Source organism: Diabrotica virgifera, chromosome 7 (genome assembly GCF_917563875.1).
Source record: "Diabrotica virgifera virgifera chromosome 7, PGI_DIABVI_V3a".
NCBI lineage: Eukaryota > Metazoa > Arthropoda > Insecta > Coleoptera > Chrysomelidae > Diabrotica > Diabrotica virgifera.
In genome coordinates, this window is record NC_065449.1 from 6,534,986 (window position 1) to 6,556,258 (window position 21,273).

Genomic DNA, 21,273 nt, shown 5'->3' on the forward strand with positions numbered 1-21,273 from the left:
CCTGGACTACATTTAAAGTTATCAAAACGGATGTGGTTGGTTAATATTTTGGGAATTGTTCGAATGGCAGCTTTAAAAACTATTTTCGTAATACTTCCTCGTGTAGATAGCAGTATTATGGTGATTGAGTGTTTTCCACGCATTTTTTGTTTGCGGTGACAAAATCCTTAAATTAAGTAAATTAGGGAAGATATGCCTGAGACGGCATACTTTGTTTTAAATGTTTTGTAATCGATAATCGATAGAGTTAGTCATGTAATAAAAATCAAAATCAGTGCTAGGACCATTTACATAAATATAACATTATTTTTTAACAACCTACATATTATAGTTTTTTTCTGAAAAAATAAATTGTAAAGTATTACATGTACCATCTCACCCACATACATGTGGATAAGATGGCATACCCTTGAAATAAAGGCACTAATCTCGACATAAGTCACAAATAAATTTTTTGCAGTCTTGGGTACACCGGCACATTCGGAATATATGACCACTTGCCACAAATTTGGCATCTTAGTCAGGTTTCTCGAGAACGAGATAATGAAAAGAGGCCATTACAAAAAATGCAAGCAGCATCTTCCTCGTCACTTGTTTCAACTTCGACGGAATCGATTCTGTCGGTTCTAATTCCTCTTAAAACGAAACATAACTGTAACGATCATATAACAAAATTAATGCAGTGTTAAAACGCATAAGGGTGAGATGGCATACCTATGCCATCTAATCCACCTACTTACTATGCCATCTTAGGCAACATTGCAATCAGACCGTTTTTTTAAATTAATTTTTCTTAAGCACATTTTTAAGATATAAATCGATGCAGGCGTGATAGGCATAAGGTAAAAGAACATCACAAAATTTAAAAACTTAACTTAGGTGTAAAGACTCGCGAATTATAATGTGATACAAAAAAAGCCAATAAATATATTGTCCTACTTATTAAACATTCTTAAGGCTACTGCTGTCAAAACAAAACTAACATGCATAAGTTCAGCAATGTTGACAAATTCTAACTTAAGGAACTGAAAACTGTCGCACTAGGCACAAAATTTGAAATAGTTTAAGAAAAACGCGAGATATGCCATCTCAGCCAGTATGCCGTCTCAGGCACATCTCCCCTATATAACTGATTGTGATTTTGTTTTATAAAAACTTAACCAAAAGTCTGTTAATACAGAGTAAACACCATTTTTATTCTTAAATGAGTCGAAATACCATACGATACATAGACAATTCAACAACCTTCTCAAATACTTTCTGAAGCACAAAAATAACTAATGGTAGGGGAGCCCAAGCGGGGATTTTTGCAGTAACTCGAGCGCGTCAGATTATCATATGGTGAGAAACCTGGTACCCTTTAACTGTACCTCTACCATATATTGGCTCTAAACACAGGGGAGTTCGTTAAGGGGGGGGGGGGGGGGCGAAAAAAAATCTATCCTTAGAAAAACTCGAAATCGTCAGATTAAGATAAGGTAAGTTAAGTACATGCAAAACAGTGTATATTTAAAAAATCTCATGATTTGGGCGGGTCGTAAGGAAATGGGTCAGTCACAAAGTTTCACAAGAAAAAAGCGTATATTTCGCGAAATTAACGATAGATCTAAAAACAAAAAAATACGTGCTCAATATTTGTCAAAAATCTATCGAATGATACCAAGCACGATTCCCCACATAGAGGTGGTGGGGGTAAATTTAAAATTTTAAATACGAATCCCGCGATATTTCGCGAAATGAACATCAGATCGAAAAACTGAAAAATACACTTATTCCATATGTTTGAAAAATCTATCGAATGGCACCAAACACGACCCCCCACGAAGGTGGGGTGGGGGGTTACTTTAAAACTTTAAATAGGAGCTCCCATTTTTATTGCAGATTCGGATTTCTTACGTAAAAATAAGTAAGTTTTATTTGAAACATTTTTTCGAATTATGGATAAATGGTGCTATAATCGGAAAAAACCATTGTTGGAAATGGAAAATTAAATTAAAAATGGAAAGTCCCCACTAAAATGGAAAACTTTACTTAACTTTTTTTGGTTTTAGAGCCTAATCTTTACAACCCAATAGGTCCCGAAACCTATTGGGTTTATATCAATCCACCCTCGTATTATATTAATGTTTACTCCCCCACATTTAAACCACTTAACATTTGCATAATTTAAAAAAAAACATACAAAATGAAGTATCCGGATTTTTGACCAGGAGTGTATAAAGTACATAAAACCATAAAAAACATTAAAAATTCTTACCTTCTTTCGAACTCATAAATAACAAAACATTACACCGTTTCCCCCACGTGTTCTTCACGTGTTTGGCCCTTTTCTCATGATTTTTCGGTCCAGTCATGATCCAACACAAAATCCTAACGTTACTGTACAATTTGTTGGCTACTGTCGGATCTTCCATGTTGTGGAATTCTTCATTCTCAGCATGGTCTCCTGGATCTACAGTTGGCCCGTACATGTTTTCCATGTCGTTGCTTGTGTGAGGATCTGTTAAAGCTATGATTTGATGGGAGACGCCTGTGTATGCTATGAGCCATCCGCAGATTAGGCCCATTAATAGAGCTATGAAAAACTGCTTGTTGATGGCAGGCCTGCAAATAACAATAACAATTTATATTCCTGCTGAGTACAATAATTTTATAAGTTTCTGATAGTCAATGTGGTGAGACCGCTCCCGTCTGGAAAAATTTCTGATTCGGTTTCTTTGTGGATTCCTATTCAAAAATGTCCCCTTTAAACAAATCTGAAAGGTGCCGGGCGGAATTTTTGGGCAGAAATTGTTTAAACAATTTTTTTAAACAAATACAAAAGATCACGTTTTTTGGCCCGTAACATATATTTTTGAGTTTTGTGGGTAATTCTGGACAAGAAAGGTCTCTTGTAAATTTTCTCAGAAATTGATAGTTTTCGAGTTATAGGCGATTTAAAATCTGAAAAATGCGAAAATACGCATTTTCGAGGCCTAAAAACTCATATTCATATTAGTATTTTTGAGGTTGCCAGATACTTAAATTGAAGACCAAATATTCAGCTTCAAGATTCTGAAGAGTGATCGCGTCTAGCTTTAATTTATACCGTTGTTTTTTAATTGTTAAACATGCGTGTTTATCCGATTTTTTTGCCGGTACGGCGCGCTTCGTTTCAAAAATCTCCTATTTTCCCCCGAAAAATATTTTTTTCTAGATTCTTTGGGACATTCTAAATAAAATAAGTTTCTTGACATTTTTCTCAAAAGTTAATAGTTTTAAAGTTATAAGCGATTTAAAATCCGAAAATGCGTTTTTTGGAATTTTTCGGATTTTAAATCGCTTATAACTTAAAAACTATTAACTTTTAAGAAAAATGTCAAGAAACTTATTTTATTTAGAATGTCCCAAAGAATCTAGAAAAAATATTTTTCGGAGGAAAATAGGAGATTTTTGAAAAGAAGCGCGCCGCACCGGCAAAAAAATCGGATAAACACGCATATTTAACAATTAAAAACAACAGTTTCAATTAAAGTTAGACGCGATCACTCTTCAGAATCTTGAAGCTGAATGTTCAGTCTTCAATCTAAGTATCTGGCAACCTCAAAAATACTAATTTAAATATCAGTTTTTAAGCCTCGAAAATGCGTATTTTCGCATTTTTCAGATTTTAAATCGCCTATAACTCCAAAACTATCAATTTCTGAGAAAAATTACAAGATACCTTTCTTGTTTAGATTTACCCAAAAAATCTAAAAATATATGTTCTAGAGCAAAAAAAAACATGATCTTTTGTATTTGTTTAAAAAAATTGTTTAAACAATGTCTGCCCAAAAATTTCGCCCGGCACCCTTCAGATTTGTATAAAGGGGACATTTTTGAATAGGAATCCACAAAGAAACCGAATCAGAAATTTTTTTCAGACGGGAGCGGTCTCACCACATGGACTATGATAATAAAAACGAGGATCATTCATAAAAAAGGTTCCCTATACTGCTAAGAAAAAATGTGACGTGCTGGGAGAAATCTGACAACACTGCCTTGAACATCAACTCTCCCTCCCTCTTACCCCACCAGTTTCGTCTCGCTGCATTGCTCAGTGTCTGCCTAGCAGCCTTCGAAGATGGAGGCCCCGGTCGCTGTTACGGCAGATGTAAAATTCATGCTGTGATTCGTTTTTTAAATGCAAAATGGATTTCACCTATTGACATTCATTGTCTGTTAATCGAAGTTTATGGGTAAAAGTGTATATTATCTGTTCAACATGTTCGTAAATAGTGTAGTAATTCAGTGAAGGCCGCTCCAATCTTTGTGTCACGACTACATTGTCACAGGGCTTTCTAAGGTGGGTACTATGTTGACTCTCTTATACCGACTTCTCGAAGGCCTTTGACACAGTAATCCATTCTTTGCTCATCTTTAAATTAAGATGTAATGAATTTCCTGAGTGGTTTCATTCATGGTTACTTAGCTCTTTTGATGAAAGAGCTCAGTATTTTTTTATAAAGGGTTCACTCTGGATTCCTATCTTGGTCAGTTCAAGGGTTCCTACAAGGTTCACATGTGGGTACTATTTTGTTGAACTTGTTTATTAATAATGTTTCTGAGGTAATAATTTAAGCACTCTTTGACTGAGTAGGTATGTTAGGGAACGAAGATGAGAGACCTCTAACTTCAGTAATTATTTCATTATAATAATATTTACAAGAAAATTTAATTCATATCTCAATTTAAAGATTATTTAAAGTTTAGTTTTTTTGATTTTTGTTATGGTTAGTATATTTTATAGATGTATATAACTATATGTATATGTTGTATAAATAAAAATTACATAAGTAAATAAATTAAATATATGTAATCAATTTCGTTTTTGGTTTTCCCATCTGGGCTTATCCAGGTTAACCTTCTATTATCTTATCTACAACATAATGAACAAATATAAGATTTTGAGACCTTGTCACATGTTTATCTTAGGTTTGTTAAGTTAAGATAATTTTTAACTAGGAATATATAAGGAATCCCATCTACATACACATGTTCACACTATGTATTATAAAACGAGAGACAATATTATGTATTTTACCTCAAAAAAGTTATGTAGCCCAGACATAATTGATTAAACAAATTAATGTTTCTAATTTTGAACCGAGTGTGACTAGAGTTGTACAAATGGATTGATTATGTTAAAATTTAAAACCGATTATACAAAAGTAGGTTCTACTCACTTCCTCAATAGAATAATTTCATTATTAAAGTGGGATGTTTTACTCCATAGAACCTCTTATGGTATTAACAATCCTCTGGATAGATATTCAGTCTTTGTGAATAATTTAAAAATTAATATTTTTAACATAATGTTAACGAAACTTAAGGGGAACAGAGCAAACTGCAAAATATTGACGCATGTCAAAATTTTTAATGTGAATCATGAGAAAATTAGTAAGTATTTTTGAAGAATTTAAACACAATGAAAACCTACTTTATTACCGAAGGCCGAAACTCCCTTAGAATAAATAAAAAGTTTCTTTTGGATGAAATATTTGCAATTAAAAATCACACTAAATCTTCTCTTTTATTTTCACCCCTGTAACATATTAAAATAGACATAATATGAGTATTCAGGGACATTTGGCCCTCGGTAATAATGTAATCTTTCATTCTGCGTTTAAATTTTTCAAAAATATTTATTAGTTTTCTCGGATTCGAAAAAAATGAACACATTTAAAATTTTGACATGCGTCAAAATTTTGCATTTTGCTCCGTTTCCCTTAAGAGAAGCATTTTGTTTTGGTTTTTTATTACAATTTAACTGATTTTTCAATTTAACATTAAAATAATGGCGGCATATTGTAGTTAAGTCTCTTAATATTTTATTTACATGAAAGTATTACTAGGATAAAATATTTATTCTTGTGCTAAACCTAAGCACTTATTGTAATTTAGTTCATTATTGAGGTTTTCCTGTATAATAAAGAAATAAATAAAATGTTTCTGGTAATTGGTACTGTTTTGCATAAATTCTTTAGTAGGTAGGGTTCTTTTTTGCATAAGTGATTAGTTTAGTTTAGTGAAACCGGCCGTTATACTCTAGGATAGGTATATGAGACCACACTACAGTCTTCTAAATGTGAACAAAGACAGGTCTACAGATGTGTGTTGGATAAATCCCAGTACTTTCATCGCCCTGTTTGTTATTTGATCGAATGTGGCTTGAGAATGACAGTTTGGTTCTCAGACTGAATCTACTGAGTAGGTACCCATACATATGTATATTATGTTACTGGTTGGCTAATAGGTAATCAATGTTGTTTTTGGTTTTCCCATCTGGGTTTATCCAAGTCCACTTATTATCAATTATCTTATTCACAATATTGTCCAATACAATATAATTTTTAAAAATAACTATGAATGTATTTAAAGAAAATACTGAACAAATATAAGATTCTTGAAGAATTATCACAGGCTTATCTTAAGTTTGTTAAGAAATTAAGATAATTTTTAACTTGGAATAGATATTACATTCACATGTTAAGAGTATGTATTATAAAACAAGAGACAATGTGTATTTTTCCTCAAAAAAAGTTATGTAGCCAGACATGATTGATTAAACAACAAATTAATTTGTGTATTATTTGCCTTGGCAGGCTATTAGCTCTCTGGAACAATCAAAGGCGGATCCAGGGCCAATTTTCGGTGGGGGCCATGGGCTTTTTTGGGGGAGTAATGGGGGACTGGGGGAATTTTTTAAAAAATTATGGCTAAAGTGGTGAGTTTTTAGGCATTTTTTCACAAACTTTGGAGTGGCATAAAGACAATCAAAACTTATTGTTATTAAAGTATCTAATATTAAAGTCAGTACCGATTCCTACACATTTCTTCGGATCCAAGTGCAGTTCTTTCAACAAGTTTAATACTATTTTCCCAAAACTTCTCCTGTCAGGCGTTGTTCTTCCCCTCTTTTTTTATATTCTCATAAGCGTCAATGAACTTGATTAAATCTTCACGAATGTTGTTATTGTGTATGTATCTCAAATTTAGAGGAAGCTGTTCCACATGGGATACCTTGGTCGTTTCGTCAAATATGACAGAGTAATAATTTGGACTTTGAATCTGGTTCATTATTTGCTCAATTATTTCTTCACCACAATACATGTATGTTGCTCGGGAAGATGCTGTGGATAGGTGTTGTTTAAGAGTCTCATCTACTGATGCGATTTTAATCCTAAACAATTCCCTGAAATTTCCCTCATTGATAGGTCCAGCATCTTCATCCAGAAGCAGAAGGCCATCATCACGATGGCCCCTTAGAGGAATATTTTGTCGACCTAAGAACACTATAGACTCTAATATAGGTTGTAGTCTTTCTCTATTTTCTTGTATCTGTTTAGACCTCAAGAGTATATATCTGGTTAATGACCGACTTTTGCGGGTTGCGATGATGTTTTTTCATGGGTGTATGGCTCCGTCTGTGCTCATGAGTTTGGGGAAAGATGTTTAAGGTTTCGTGGCAAGCTTTTGGGTTGCCATCTCTTTATTGTGACCACAGTTTTCATTCTTCTTTATTATTCTTCTTCTTTTTATTTTTTGTGTATACAGAATATGGAAATTGATATCATTTTGATAGCTGCCAAGGTCGTCCTAACAATTGGGCACTTTGTAAAATTATCAACATTTTAATTTACAAAACATCCTATGTCATTCTTGAAGCCTCCGTTACTGCTTTTGTTCAATTCTAGTCCAGAAGACATATTATCCCTTGTTTTGTACATACAGTATTTCTCATGATCATCTTTCAGTGCGTCACAGTTTTTCGATTTCTTTCTAACACAGTAAATTGTATGTGACAGAAAAAAAGGCACATAGGTGATTACATTTCGTCGGTGACATTTTTATAACATTTATTCTAGTTATTCTAGTTGTCGATAGATGGCGCCATAATAAAAAAATAATTTTTTTTTAATTAGATAATAATATTAAAATATAATCTGTATAATTTATAAGATTAGGTATACAAATCAAAGAAAATACCATTTTATAAATGCAAGAAACACTTTTGATTTGTTTTTATTCCAAATTGAAAATAAAATGTGACAACTGTCAGATTTAACTACAATGTCATGTTAGAATAAATGTCATAAATGTGTATTATCACTGACTTACCCTTTTTCCTATCATTTGTTACGCACTGAAAAATGATCATGAGAAATACTGTATATGTATATGTGTTTGAAACTAAAAACATTTGAACTGCAAATATTTAAATTTATATTTTTCCCTCCGAAAATGTAAATTTAAATTTATATTCCCGGAGGGGGCAATGGCCCCCTCTCTGGATCCACCCTTGGGACCAATCATGTAGTTTAGTAGTAGTAGCAGTGTACTAGGTACTTTAACCTTCCGATGACCAACCTTTTTTTGTTACACGGATGACCAAGGGGGGGAAAAATGACCCCAGGTCAAAAATGTCAAAAATTACAATTAACAAAAAAATAAAGTTTTTTTTTTTTATTTTTATTTTTTTTTGGCATGAACTTTGTCATTCAGCCAGTCACAACATGAGTATTAGTGTCATGTGTAGTGTGTATGTTGAGTAAATGTCTTGTTACTTTGCAAAGTCGACGTCATTAGCGTAAAACTACTTGTAATTACACATAATAGACGCTATTTCACTAAACATCAACCTCAGCATATATTTTTTATTCGTAAAATATAGGGAATTTTTTTTATTTCAAAACATGAGGATATCTAGAATGATATTAAAGTCAAATAAAAAAATAATGAGTTAAAAATTAAAAATACTTTTGAATTTATTAAAGAAAAACATACGCTGGGGTCACAATTTCCCCCGCTTGGTCATCCGAAGGTTAACTAACAAGTGATAACAATTGAGGACAATCTATAATAGCATTAATGACTTTGTGCAGGAAACATAAATCTAACAATGTTCTCTTTGACTCAAGTGTTAATAAATCAAGACTGTCTCTTACCCACTAATAGTCATATTCATATCTCAGGTATCCACTCTATCTATCCTCAAAAAATTTATTTTGGACCCTTTCAATCTGTTCAATGTAACAGCTGTATGGTGGCAACTGATCTATACTCTAGAATGGGACTAACGAGACCACACTACAGCCTTCTAAATGTGAACAAAGACAGGTCTACAGATGTGCATTGAGTACTTTCATCATCCTGTTTGTTACTTGATTGATGTGGCTTGAGAATGAGAATGACAGTTTGGTTTCCAGATTGAATTTATTGAGTACCAGTGGTGTCATGGTACCAGAACGCCGTTCCGGCACTGGTTAAGAAAAGAAAAAGAAATAGAGAATTTAGGTTTTGTAAACAAAAATTAGCTGTGCATTCCGGCACTGCTAATTTTGCCATAACACCACTGTTGAGTACCCATACATCTATTATATTACTGGTTGGCTAATGTAATCAATTTTGTTTTTGGTTTTCCCACCTGGGCTTATCCAGATCCACCTTCTATTATCTTGTTCACAACATTCTCCAATACAATATAATTTTTTAAAATAGCTATGAAGTTATTAAAAAAAATACTGAACAAATACAAGATTCTTGAAGAATTATCACAGGTTTATCATAAGTTTGTTAAGAAATTAAGATAATTTTTAACTTTGAATAGATAAGAAATCACATTCACACCTTCAGAGTATGTATTATAAAATGAGAGACAATGTGTACTTTACCTCAAACAAAAGTTATGTAGCCAAGACATAATTGATTAAACAACAAATTAATTTTTGTATTTTTGAACTGAGGGCTGTACCTCTGTACTAACGGATTGATTATATTATCAATAAATTTAAAACCTATTATACAAAAGCAGGTTCTACAACACGCTACTCACTTCCTCAATAGAATAATTTCGCTATTTAAGTGGCATGTTCCATTTATGGTGAACCAATTATTATCCTGGCATCAACTACCGTACATAATTTATAAAAAAATATTTATGCAAATCACATATCACTTACCATTTGTATATCCTCATGTATCCCATGCTTCTTTTGGGTAACATAAAGTTTTAAAGCGCAAACTTAACGTATCACATCATTTCGGTTTTGAACTGATTTAAAATCGCACAGTTTATTATAAAACACTACATAAATAGTCCCCGTTTTGTCTCCTTATCTGGGACTGTCTCGACTGTCTGCTGTCTGCGTCTGCTAATGTGTTTGTCTGTTAGTTTTATTACCTGTCACTGTCACTAAAATGTCTTACCGAATGCTGAGTGATGCTGACCAAAGAATACATATCTGACTGAAATCTGTGCGCTTATTCTTGAATCGAGAGAAAATTTTACTCCCCACTAAGCTAACTCACTTTTCTACTCCCTCATAATTTCTCTCGATTCTAAAAAGCTGTATTCTTGAATCGAGGGAGTAGAAAGGGATAAGAGAAATTGTGAGCAGTGTTGCCGGGTGTTTATTGAAAATTTTAACCAATCACAAGAGTTAATTATTGACAAATGACATGATACCGTCAACAGTCAAATTCAAATTCAACCTTCATTGCCATTCTCCATTTATTTTATTTGTTTACGTATACAAACAAAGAAGGAACTGTTGTTTTCTTTCTTTGCATTTGCATCAGGGTTACCATGTCTAGGGATTTTCCCCGAATCTAGGGATTTTTTGAAGCTTTTGGAGCTCTGGAGGGATTTTTTTTGAAATCTAGGGATTTATTAAACTGTGCTAGCGCCATTTTTTGTTGTTATTAAATATCCTTTTGTTCAAATATTGTTATTATTGTCATTATTTATTGTTCCCTGACATAAATATTCCTAAGTAAACATTAAAACATTACCTAATCAATGATTAAAGCGGATTAAACATAGTGTTTAATAGGTTATAAATTAAATTGACAGCTGTCATCTGTCAATTTCTTCTTTTTTAGGTCAAATTAATACGATTTAGGGATTTCTAGGGGAAATTGAAGCTCCCGTCTAGGGATATTCTGAAATTTCATCTGGCAACCCTGATTTGCATTGCAGTTGTTTATTTTTTGTAGACGAGGACAACGTGATCAAAAAGTTGCAAATATTTGTATTAGCAGGTATTTTTAGGTAAGTTTGTTTTAGATATGCCTTCAATTTTAACAATTTATAGCATGAAATTTACAAAATCTATAATTCTAACAATTAATTATTTTTAACAGAAACATGACACATATAACTGCGGAACAAAAGGAAATCATGTTAGACTTCATCAAATCCAGGCCAAGGTTATATGCCGGGAAATTTTCGCCAGAATTTACCCGGCAACAATCCCAATCGCTATGGCAGGAATTGGCTACCATATTAAACTCGCACTCGAATGGCGCCAAAAAAGAATGGAGTGCTTGGCGCAAGGTAAGTTATAAATACCTTTAATATAACAGTCCAAGACACTTTTAATTCAGAACTAAACAACTTCTTGTAATATAAAAATATCACTTCTTCTTCTATAAAACATAGAAAAAAACATTTCTCACATTTTTTTTGTTTTCATTGCAGACCTGGATAGATATAAAAAAAAATTGCAAGGCAAAAGCGGCCAGACAAAAGAAATATCAGATGGGTACTGGAGGAGGGCCCTCTCAATCTGATGGTAATAATATGGACGTATTTGAAAGTAATGTAATAGGGCTTATGAGCCCTGTATGTATAGCAGGGAATGTGGAGGTACCTGAGCCAAGCATATCTCTGGATGAATCATTCTCCACTATAATTAGTGAAGATATTGAAAATATAGAGGTATGCTATAATAATACAAAGCAGATATAAAATAAGTGATTGATGTGATCGTTCATAGGTAATCTTTCATTTTGCCGAGTGTATATTGAATGCTTGACAAAAGCACTTTAAATGTTCACTTATTGATATTTCCTGCACGTCACTTGATTAAGCAATAAAAATATGTGGACTTTAACAAGGCACTTGTGTGTTACTGTATATGCATATACACATAAAACCAAAATTATTCAGAGTCACACCCGAACTTTGGGTTCCCTCGAAGGGAACCTGCAGTTTCCGCAGAAATTTCAAGTGATATAAATGTATATTATACATTTATATCACTTGAAATTTCTGCAGGAACTATATTCTAGAGTGCTATGTACTAAGAGTATAAGTCAAAAATGAAAATTTTTTATTAGGACTTTTCAGTCTTTTTTACCACCGATGAAATAACTATTACAACTAAATATGAAAATGGTGACGAAATATGATTAATAAATTAGTAATTAACTATTTTACTTTCTACTTTGGTAATACCCTATTAATTATATAATTCAAAATATAGAAGAATCCCGAAAAATCTTTTTTATGACTTATACTCTTCGTACATAGCACGTTAGGTGCTTTTCCGGGTATGACTCTGTGAATAAATTTGGTTTTTAAAAAACGTGGGTCAAACCCGGAAAACCATAGAAAGTATGTGTATATGTATATACAGTAACACAAGTGCCTTGTTAAAGTCCACATATTTTTATTACTTAATCAAGTGCTTAGTCAAGTGAAGTGCAGTCTTTCATTTTTCTGACTGTATGTATTTAGAATTTAGAAGAATTTTTAAAATTTTAAACTACACAACACATAGAACTGTAATCACAGGATCTTCAGTACAAATATTTACAATAAAAAAAAATATGCAGTAGAACCCTGATTATCTGTGTGCGGATTATCTCTAGTCAACTCTATACGCTGAGAGGGAGACTCATAATGAAAGATTTATTTTTTCTGTTACCTTTTTATGGTAGGTACATATGTATATGTATTATGTATGACAAATAAATGTTCGGATTATCCATGCTTTTCAATTATCCGTGCCACATCCGGTCCTGAGGGAGCACGGATAATCTGGTTCTACTGTGTACACATGTATTATCTACTACTTGACTAGAATCAGCTAATAAATATCTTGTCTTACAGCATGACCAAAATCCATCTACAGCCACACAAGGAGAAGGAGCAACTGTAGAACCAGAGGTTGAAAAAGAGCCGTCAACCTCAGCCAAAAGTAAACGCAAAACAAAAACCCAAAGGCTGAAGGAGTCGATACAAAACCATGCAAAACTCGTTCAAATTGCACGAACCGGTGTAATGGACACAAAAACTTATAGAGAAAAAAAACTACAAAAGATGAGTGAGCACACCGATGCAATTAAAGAATTAACAAGTGTGCTAGCAACAGTTGCTAAGGGGCTCACTAATATTGAGGGGCTCTTAAATGAATTAATCTAAAATTTATATTTTTAATTAAATTTCTAAATTATACAAAGTTTTTTTTTTCTTCTTCCTATCTCAGTCCTAACCCCCTGGGTAGAGTGTAGTAGTTGTCCTGGTATTATGTAAAGTCTACCTCAAAAGTCTTGTTGTTATTTCTTTTAATACCTGGTTGCTTGTGGAAGTTTAGTTTGCTGATTGCCATTCGTGTTTCAACACAGGTATGGAATTTCTCGACTCGGACAATAGCAGCCCGCTCAGCTGAATATTAATGACTCTCTTAGATACTTTGTCTGACTTTATATGTTATCAGTTTGTTCTCAAGGTCTCTGTGTAGTTTTTAACTTTGATAGTGAGATTGTTTACCAGCTTTGCACCTTTGTTTTATTTCTTTGTTGAGGTTTCTTAAAGTAACATTTTCTCTTTCTGTAGGTACACAACATTGACGAAGATTTCTTGTATTCTTACAACTTTACATGGTTTGTCTGTTATTCAGTATTTTATTGGTTGCTGTTGTTGTTTTTAGATATAATATCCAAAAACTAGACCTTTGCAGAATAAATAAATAACCAACAAATTAAATTCATATTTATTTTCTTTAAAATCTAGTTTATTTTAAATTATTTTCTTATACAGCAGGATAAAATAATACAAAATATAACAAATCATATTAAAACAAATAATAAAATTATTTTTTTCAATTTAATTGTGGCTTATTTCATATCTATATAGTTAATTATAAAAATGCCAAAAGGAAATAGTTCATAACATTAAAATAAGATAAAAAACATAAACGGAAATCACCTAAATTAAAATAATTTTTTATATGTTGTCTATAAATATTCTCAGAAGCACACAGGCACATATAAAAGTGGATGAAACAGTGTTAATCTACTCCATAATCCATCAAACAAAATGCTGTACGATAAAACTAGAATAGAACCTATTAATAAGAGACTCAATAAGTTGTTTAAATATTTCTCTATTAATGACAAGAACAAAGATTTGATCGAGTCCCATATTATGAAGATACTAGAGGACAGTAACTGTAGATATCCAGGGAGAACTCTATTCGAAAAAATCTGCTACATATATTATTAAGGCAATAAACAATTCTGCCCATCTGATTGATTTAACTAAATTATTACTTGATATGTTTCAATTATATACGTTGAAACTATAAAAGTTTAGGAAGTTAAGAATAATGTGAGATTACAAATTAAGGGATTAATTTGAGATTGAACAAAGCTGCTGGCAGCTAAGGTATATAGCTGTTCCATTATATCTTTGCACAAACATCATGATTCATTTGCAAACAAGTTAAATCATATATTAAGTGAAACAGATGTTGATATGTAATATCATTGATATGTACTGTCAATGTAATAATTAGGAAATGGCTATTATTGGTGCACATATTTTATAGTTATATTGTGCATTTATATGTTACAATATATTTAACACAATATAACTTTATAAAATAAACACAATACAAGTTATAAATTCAAATAAACACAACAATTGGTGCTAATGTCACTGTCACTGAAAATTATAATCATCAAAATTCATAGTAAACAAGGACATGCCATATTGTTTATCCTCGTTTAAATTATTGTGGTTTCTATGAACAAGCAGTTTAATTTTGCGATACTAGTTTCTGTGAGAACAAAGATACCTAGTTTAAAAAATAATTCGTGAATAATTTTATGCATGTTCAAAGACAGAATGGAAGGACTATATCTGACCAAGTACATATTGCATTTTTATACAGTGATGAGTGCGCTAATAACTGGTAAAATAGCACAAAAGATGGAAAACGTATTAATTTGTGAGATAAAAAGAAATGGAACTAGTCGAGTTGGGAAATTTAACGATATTAACCTTTAGACGTATCGCACAAGTTTAGCAGACTACTGTTACATTGACAGTTTTACATACTCCTGAACATAGTTGACATACTCCTCTGATACGTGAAAAGGAGGGAAATAATGAATATAATGTAAATTTAAAGGTTAATATCGCTAAATTTCCCAGCTCCTACTAGTTTATTTCTTTTTATTTCACAACTTAATAGGTTTTCTGTCTTTCGTGCTATTTTGCCGGTTATTAAGGTGCTCATCACTGTATATTAAAATGATTATTTATTATGTTCTGCTGTAAGCGTCTGGCAGCTGCTAAATCAGGATTGGCTGTTGGTCGTATATTAACAACATTACCAGCAGCATACATGCCATAATCTGGCTCTACAGGATGAAGTTCTTCTGGTATTGGTACGTTGTTCTCTATACACATATTGTGTAAAATGCAACAAGCATTTACAATTTTTCCGCTCAGTGTGGGATGATAGTGCATAGTCCTATATCTTAAGAGGCACCTGAATCGATTTTTTAAGACTCCATTACAACGTTCAATCAGAGACCGGATAGAACACAACCTATCATTGAACAATTGCTCTCCCGGATTCACTGGATTTGGTAAAGGTGTCAAAAGCCACGGACGTGTGGGATATCCTAAAAAAATTATACTAAGAATCTGCTGATTATCACTATAGTTTGTTTTTAAACCAAGAGGCGTGATTCAAATTTACCGTGCTGTAATGCTTGTTTGTAATTATTCCAACCGCAGTCAAATTTACTCCACTATTATAAAATTTTGACACTAATGACATTTATCAAGTTTTGACACTATTGGCATTTCATAGGTTAATTCAGTTATATCAGTGATTTTTTTGTGTTTTCTGTTATTTCTTTAATTTTTAGTCTGATTTGGTATAAAAAGCAGTTGTTTTTAGAACTCTTCAGCAACATATTAATATAATATTTATCGATTACTGTTGAGGGCCGACATGATCAATAAAAAAAGATGTATTTGGTTATTTTTCTAGTGACTTTTTTGAGTGTGAATCTGTCTTTTTAGTTTACTCCTCCTGGTTAAAAAATAAACCATAATAGTCTTCACTCATGTTTGTATCACAGTCATTATGCCTTACCTGAATCTCCTAATAAAAAAAACACATTAGCAGGATTTCTACGGTAACAATTCTCCATATATGTAGAGATAGGAGATTGTGCCCATATGAATGCATCATGGGATGATCCAGGAAATCTTGAATTCACATTAAGAATTTTCAAGTCATGATCACAAACCTGAAATATATTGAATGTGTATCAGAAGATTTACAGATATCCTGTATTTAGTACACAGAATTTGCTTTGCCGAGACACAACGGTCTAGTGACATTGGTAATTTCTTTTTTGGGAAATTAGATTGGTAGATGTGACTGGAAATTACTACACAACCAAACATATCTGCTGATAGCCAATAGTAAACAGAATAAATAACATAAACCTTACGCCAATCAACAATTATTTATTTACATCATTTATAATATATTAATAAAAAATGTGAATATTATTTATTGCAACAAATAAAAATATTTTATAGAACAAAATTCCACGAAATTTTATGAGTTTAGTATACACTCCCATTATTTCCAATAATTCTTCTTTTTTTAGTGAAAGAATAAGTTGATTTGAGCAATTAATAGTGTGAGGTAGAAATTTTAGTGCTGTATGTTTCCTATTACGAATGTGTCAAAGTGAATCTTGGCAAAGCGAATTCAGTATAGAAGATGCCTAGTTTATAGCCATGGTTTCTATTATTTCACAAATATTTGTAATTATTAGATAGACACTGACAAACTTTAGATAAAACACTTTATACAGCGTGTCTACTTAAGTTGGAAACATATGAAAAAATTTATTAATTAATAATTTTACGAAAAAAGTTATTCTTTATAAAAAGTTCTGCACCCCCCAAAACCTAAGATTCAATGATCAGATATCAAATTTTCTCAATATTATACGAGGTATGTCAAAAAATATGAATTTCGGTATTAAGTAAAGGGTAAAGTACCTTTATTTATCTCAATATCGAAAATTCTTATGATAAATAAGAATGTTTAGAATTAAAAACTAAGATCAAATATGCAATTATATGCTTCTAATTGAAAAAAAAAAACATGGCTTTTAATTATTACAAATATGATAACTCGTTTATTATTCATTTTATGAAAAAAAGTTATTCTTCATAAAAAGCTTTGCATGGTATAAAATCTAACACACAACCATAATATATCAACTTTATTAATTTTATACGAGGTGTGTCAAAAAATATGAAATTCGCTCAAGATCACAGAACCTTTATATTTCACAATATTTCAATTAGAAGGATGTAATTGCACATTGAAACATAGTTTTTAATTCTAAACAACTTTTTTAATAACCGTTTTCAATACTGTGAAAAATAAAGGTACTAATAAAATGTGATATCTGATGGTTGCATCTTACGTCTTAGGACATACAGAGCTTTTTATAAAGAATAGCTTTTTTGTAAAAGTAATAATAAAAGAGTTATCATATGTGTAATAAATAAAAACGAAGTTAGTATCAATAAATTTGAGAACAATTTGGAAAATATTTTTTTTTCAATTAGAAGCATGTAATTGCATATTTGATCTTAGTTTATATTTTAAAACAACTTTTCATAATAAGAATTTTCGATATTGAGAGAAATAAAGGTACTTTAATCTTGAACGAAGTTCATATTTTTGACATACCTCGTATAATATTGACAAAATTTGATATAATCTGATGATTGAATCTTAGGCTTTAGAGCATGCAGAACTTTTTATAAAGAATAACTTTTTTCGTAAAATGAATAACAAAAAAGTTTCCCATATGTTTCCAACTTAAGTAGACACTGTATAATTAATGGTAGATTTACATACCAGTTGCACATTTAAGGAGTGGTAATTTTTCCTATTAACATAGATGTGTTCTGGATGGTTTGGATCCTTTGGAGCCACTATTGCTACATGCGTGCAATCAATAATGCCCAAAATTCCAGGAAATCCATATAGATCAAAGAACCTATAAGCAAAACAATTCTATAAAAACTTAACAAAATCAAAATGCTTTTAGAATGCTTATTGAGTTTTCATAAGAAAGATAATTGTTAATCACCTTGTACGAAGAGCTTCTCTTTCATGTTGCGTTCTGGGAAATTTTACTTTATGATTTAAAATCTCAGGCCTGTTCAGAGCATTTGTCACTTCCACTATAGCTCTACTTGTTGACGCCTGACTTATAGAAATGTAGTGGTTAGTGCCAGTTATTTCCTGATGGCTTCCACTAGCATAAAATCTCAATGCAGCTAAAACCTAAAAGAGACAGCAATTAAAAATAGTCAATTGTTGCATATGGTTTAAAAACATGATTATCCCTCTTTCTAAATCAATAAAGAGAAATATATCGTTATTGCAGAAACATGACACATAACAACATTATTGTAGAAGGATCAAACCAAATTTATGATTAAATTATAACTATGATAAATTAATGAGTTCTAGCAATAGCTATATAGCTACTAACTGCTCATTTACTTACCCTTGTCGTTATAGAAAGTGCAGATCCTCTCGATTGTGGCAACATAAATGGTGATACCATTTCCACAAGTTCTTGTACCATACCTTTGGACAGTCTAAAAACTTGTACAAATTTGCGATCGGACAACAAAAATGGGTCCGTTGGTTGGAGGACATCCCGACCAATTTGAAGATCTTCAACTGCCTCCAAAATATCATTTAACATAAGATCATTCCAATAGAGCATATTATTTAGATCCATCTTTACTATCCCTTAACAAAAACAAAACACTTCTCTCCGCTTTTCTAAGGTTATGTATTGTTATTTTCGCTCCCATTTTCAATTTCTCTTACATACTACCAGTAGAAATTATTACTCCCTTAGGGAGTGACATTTCTCTCGTAGATCGAGAGAATTTTTTTCAAGAATACAGCATTTTCGGTTTTAGGGAGCCACGCCTACTTTTACGTCACTTTCTCTTACCATTTCTACTCCCTGAAATTCAAGAATACGGGCCCAGGGAGAGTGTAGCCAAGCCCGGAAACCAGAGCAAAATATGGCCGCCCTCAGTGATCACTGGTTGCCCTAGTCGCACACAAAAATATAAATTTTACATAACTGTCAGTTGTAAAAAGAAGATTGAGGTTATATAGAAACATTGCAAAAAATGAAAAAATGCAAAATTATATTTTGATTAAATTAATGTTATGTTCTTTTATTAGAACTGCTTGTTTTGAGAAAGTCTGAAGTGCCTATAGATAGTGCAATATTGATTCGTAGAAAAAAGACGTTAATTCATAACAGAACAGAAACTAAATGAATCTGAACCAAATCATTGTAAACAAAATTCTGGTCTCATTATGGACGGGCTGCAGTGGAGCTTGCAATAATTGGTTTCACACTGATTGTGTAAAAATATCATTTGCTTCTTAAAAAGCTAAAACGGTATTGTGATAATTCTATAGAAAAGGTGAGAGTTGTCATTTAGGTTCGGATGTGTGGAAGATACTGGGAATAAGATAAGAAGCTGGTCAAAATAGTAAAGCAGAATACATAGCGTGGAAGGAGTTAGTATGGTTATTGTTAATGAAAAGTATAAGCATTTATCAGTTATTCTGCAGGTGGATTCTCCCAGGCATAAACTGTTGCTAGAAAAGGGGGAAGATCAGATGAGGATGCTGGAGCTAAACTGGTCTGTTACTTACAAGATTAGTTTTTGTGCTAATTTGCAAAATGTGTTTAGGTGCCTCTTTTAATACTAGTGACATAACCAGTGTTTAAACATGGATTAAAAAATAGTGTGTGTACTTTTATGTATGTAAGTTATACTTACAGTAGACGCCCTCTTAACCGACCGACCCTACACCTTTTTGGATGATACTATTTTTAGATTAGAGGTCATACAAGTTTCATAATTTGTCTTGTGAGTGATATTGTTAATTACATATGTATATACACATCAACATTCGTTTCACTTTATATTTTGACTTAATTTGTTTGAAAATGAATTGTGACCCATGGGAAAAGTTATAGCTGACGGACTATATGTACATACTACTTTTTTGTTTATAGATCATAAAATATATATATTTTTAATAGAGTTACATATGTAATGTCTTTCTGAGGGTGGTTTTAAAGATTTTCGGTTTAACCAACTTTTTGATTATCTGACCTATGGGCAGCTCCCGTCATGGTTGGTTACGAGAGCGTCTACTGTATATATGATTTCAACTATTTCAAGGAAATAAATAGATTCAAAACAAACAGTTTATTTGTAATTTATTTAAATATTAAATTAAATTTTAATACTTACTACTTTCCAAAAAATTTCATTAAAAGAATAGCACAAATTAAAAAATTATAAAACATATTTTTACTAAAAACACCAATATATTTTGTTCACACTTTATTTCCACCGATACGTAACTTGAAAGATTTAGCAACTAACTTTATATTGTCTGTGTGCACAATAGTGCATACTGTTAGTTTTATAAAAAACTCACAACATTTTTCCCAATCGCACCTAATAACTTCAAAAATAGAATCAAGCTAGAAACATAAAGCATAAACGAACTTATAGGTGTTTAATTCAAAATGACAAAAAACATATAAACGTTTTTTGGACAGAAAAGTAATAGACCACTTGTGCGTTTAGATTTGTCAATTTTAATCAAAAGCTAAGTAATGACTGCTAGGTCTGTATGAATTTTTAAGTCTGTATTACTCATTATTCATCACGAATAGCTGGTGTATCAGAAATTTCAACACCTCTTCTTGGTTAATGTGGAAGAGACAGATAAAATTAATGGAACATTGCTGGAATAAAGCTTATGTTAAGTGATAGTCCATATTCTCCACTTACTGCGGTCACTTTATTAAGTAAGCAGTATCTGTAGGTTTTCATGTGATTCGGCTAAAAGAACTGTATCATCAGCGTATCTCAGGTTATTTATGATCATGCCATTAATTCTAATGCCTATGTTTATTTCATCCATTGTCTTACTTAATATGTCTTCCAAGTACCTATATATTAAATAATATTGGTGAACGTATACACCCTTGTCGAACACCTTTTTTTTTCATTTCTATTTCTTCTGATGTTATGTCTTCTATTCTCACTACCGCTTTTTGGCCATA

General features: G+C 31.9%; 3 protein-coding genes across 3 annotated transcripts in view; 1 reads left to right on the forward strand and 2 right to left on the reverse strand.

Moving 5' to 3' along the window:
- Window positions 1–10,391, reverse strand: part of LOC114330845 (glycoprotein-N-acetylgalactosamine 3-beta-galactosyltransferase 1) — a 47,153-nt gene extending 36,762 nt beyond the window's left edge. Inside the window, exons 1-2 of the mRNA XM_050656384.1 lie at window positions 9,981–10,391; window positions 2,258–2,604 (exon numbers count right to left, since the gene is read on the reverse strand). Of these exons, the coding sequence (XP_050512341.1) occupies window positions 2,258–2,604; window positions 9,981–10,024 (391 nt within the window). The 5' untranslated portion in view covers window positions 10,025–10,391. The remainder of the gene's footprint in view (window positions 1–2,257; window positions 2,605–9,980) is intronic.
- A 414-nt stretch (window positions 10,392–10,805) lies between these two features.
- Window positions 10,806–13,265, forward strand: LOC126888276 (uncharacterized). Its single transcript, XM_050656385.1, has 4 exons — window positions 10,806–11,071; window positions 11,164–11,356; window positions 11,501–11,740; window positions 12,917–13,265. The coding sequence occupies exons 2-4, from the start codon at window positions 11,168–11,170 to the stop codon at window positions 13,226–13,228; spliced, it is 741 nt and encodes a 246-aa protein (XP_050512342.1). The 5' UTR covers window positions 10,806–11,071; window positions 11,164–11,167; the 3' UTR covers window positions 13,229–13,265.
- Window positions 13,266–13,783: 518 nt separating this feature from the next.
- On the reverse strand, window positions 13,784–20,321 carry LOC126888275 (putative nuclease HARBI1). The gene is made up of 5 exons (XM_050656383.1): window positions 18,658–20,321; window positions 18,235–18,431; window positions 18,000–18,141; window positions 16,200–16,356; window positions 13,784–15,720 (listed from the first exon to the last, which is right to left on the reverse strand). Exons 1-5 carry the CDS (start codon window positions 18,895–18,897, stop codon window positions 15,329–15,331), a joined length of 1,128 nt encoding a protein of 375 aa, XP_050512340.1. The 5' UTR covers window positions 18,898–20,321; the 3' UTR covers window positions 13,784–15,328.
- Between the last annotated feature and the right edge of the window lie 952 nt (window positions 20,322–21,273).

Coding starts and splice junctions, on each gene's coding strand:
- LOC126888275 (XM_050656383.1), bottom strand. CDS start 18,897: ATGGATCTAAATAATATGCTCTATTGGAATGATCTTATGTTAAATGAT. Junction 18,142..18,234: donor AGAGAAGCTCTTCGTACAAG/GTGATTAACAAT, acceptor TTTTGCTTATAG/GTTCTTTGATCTATATGGAT. Junction 16,357..17,999: donor ACTCCTTAAATGTGCAACTG/GTATGTAAATCT, acceptor AATATATTTCAG/GTTTGTGATCATGACTTGAA.
- LOC126888276 (XM_050656385.1), top strand. CDS start 11,168: ATGACACATATAACTGCGGAACAAAAGGAAATCATGTTAGACTTCATC. Junction 11,357..11,500: donor AATGGAGTGCTTGGCGCAAG/GTAAGTTATAAA, acceptor TTTTCATTGCAG/ACCTGGATAGATATAAAAAA. Junction 11,741..12,916: donor AAGATATTGAAAATATAGAG/GTATGCTATAAT, acceptor CTTGTCTTACAG/CATGACCAAAATCCATCTAC.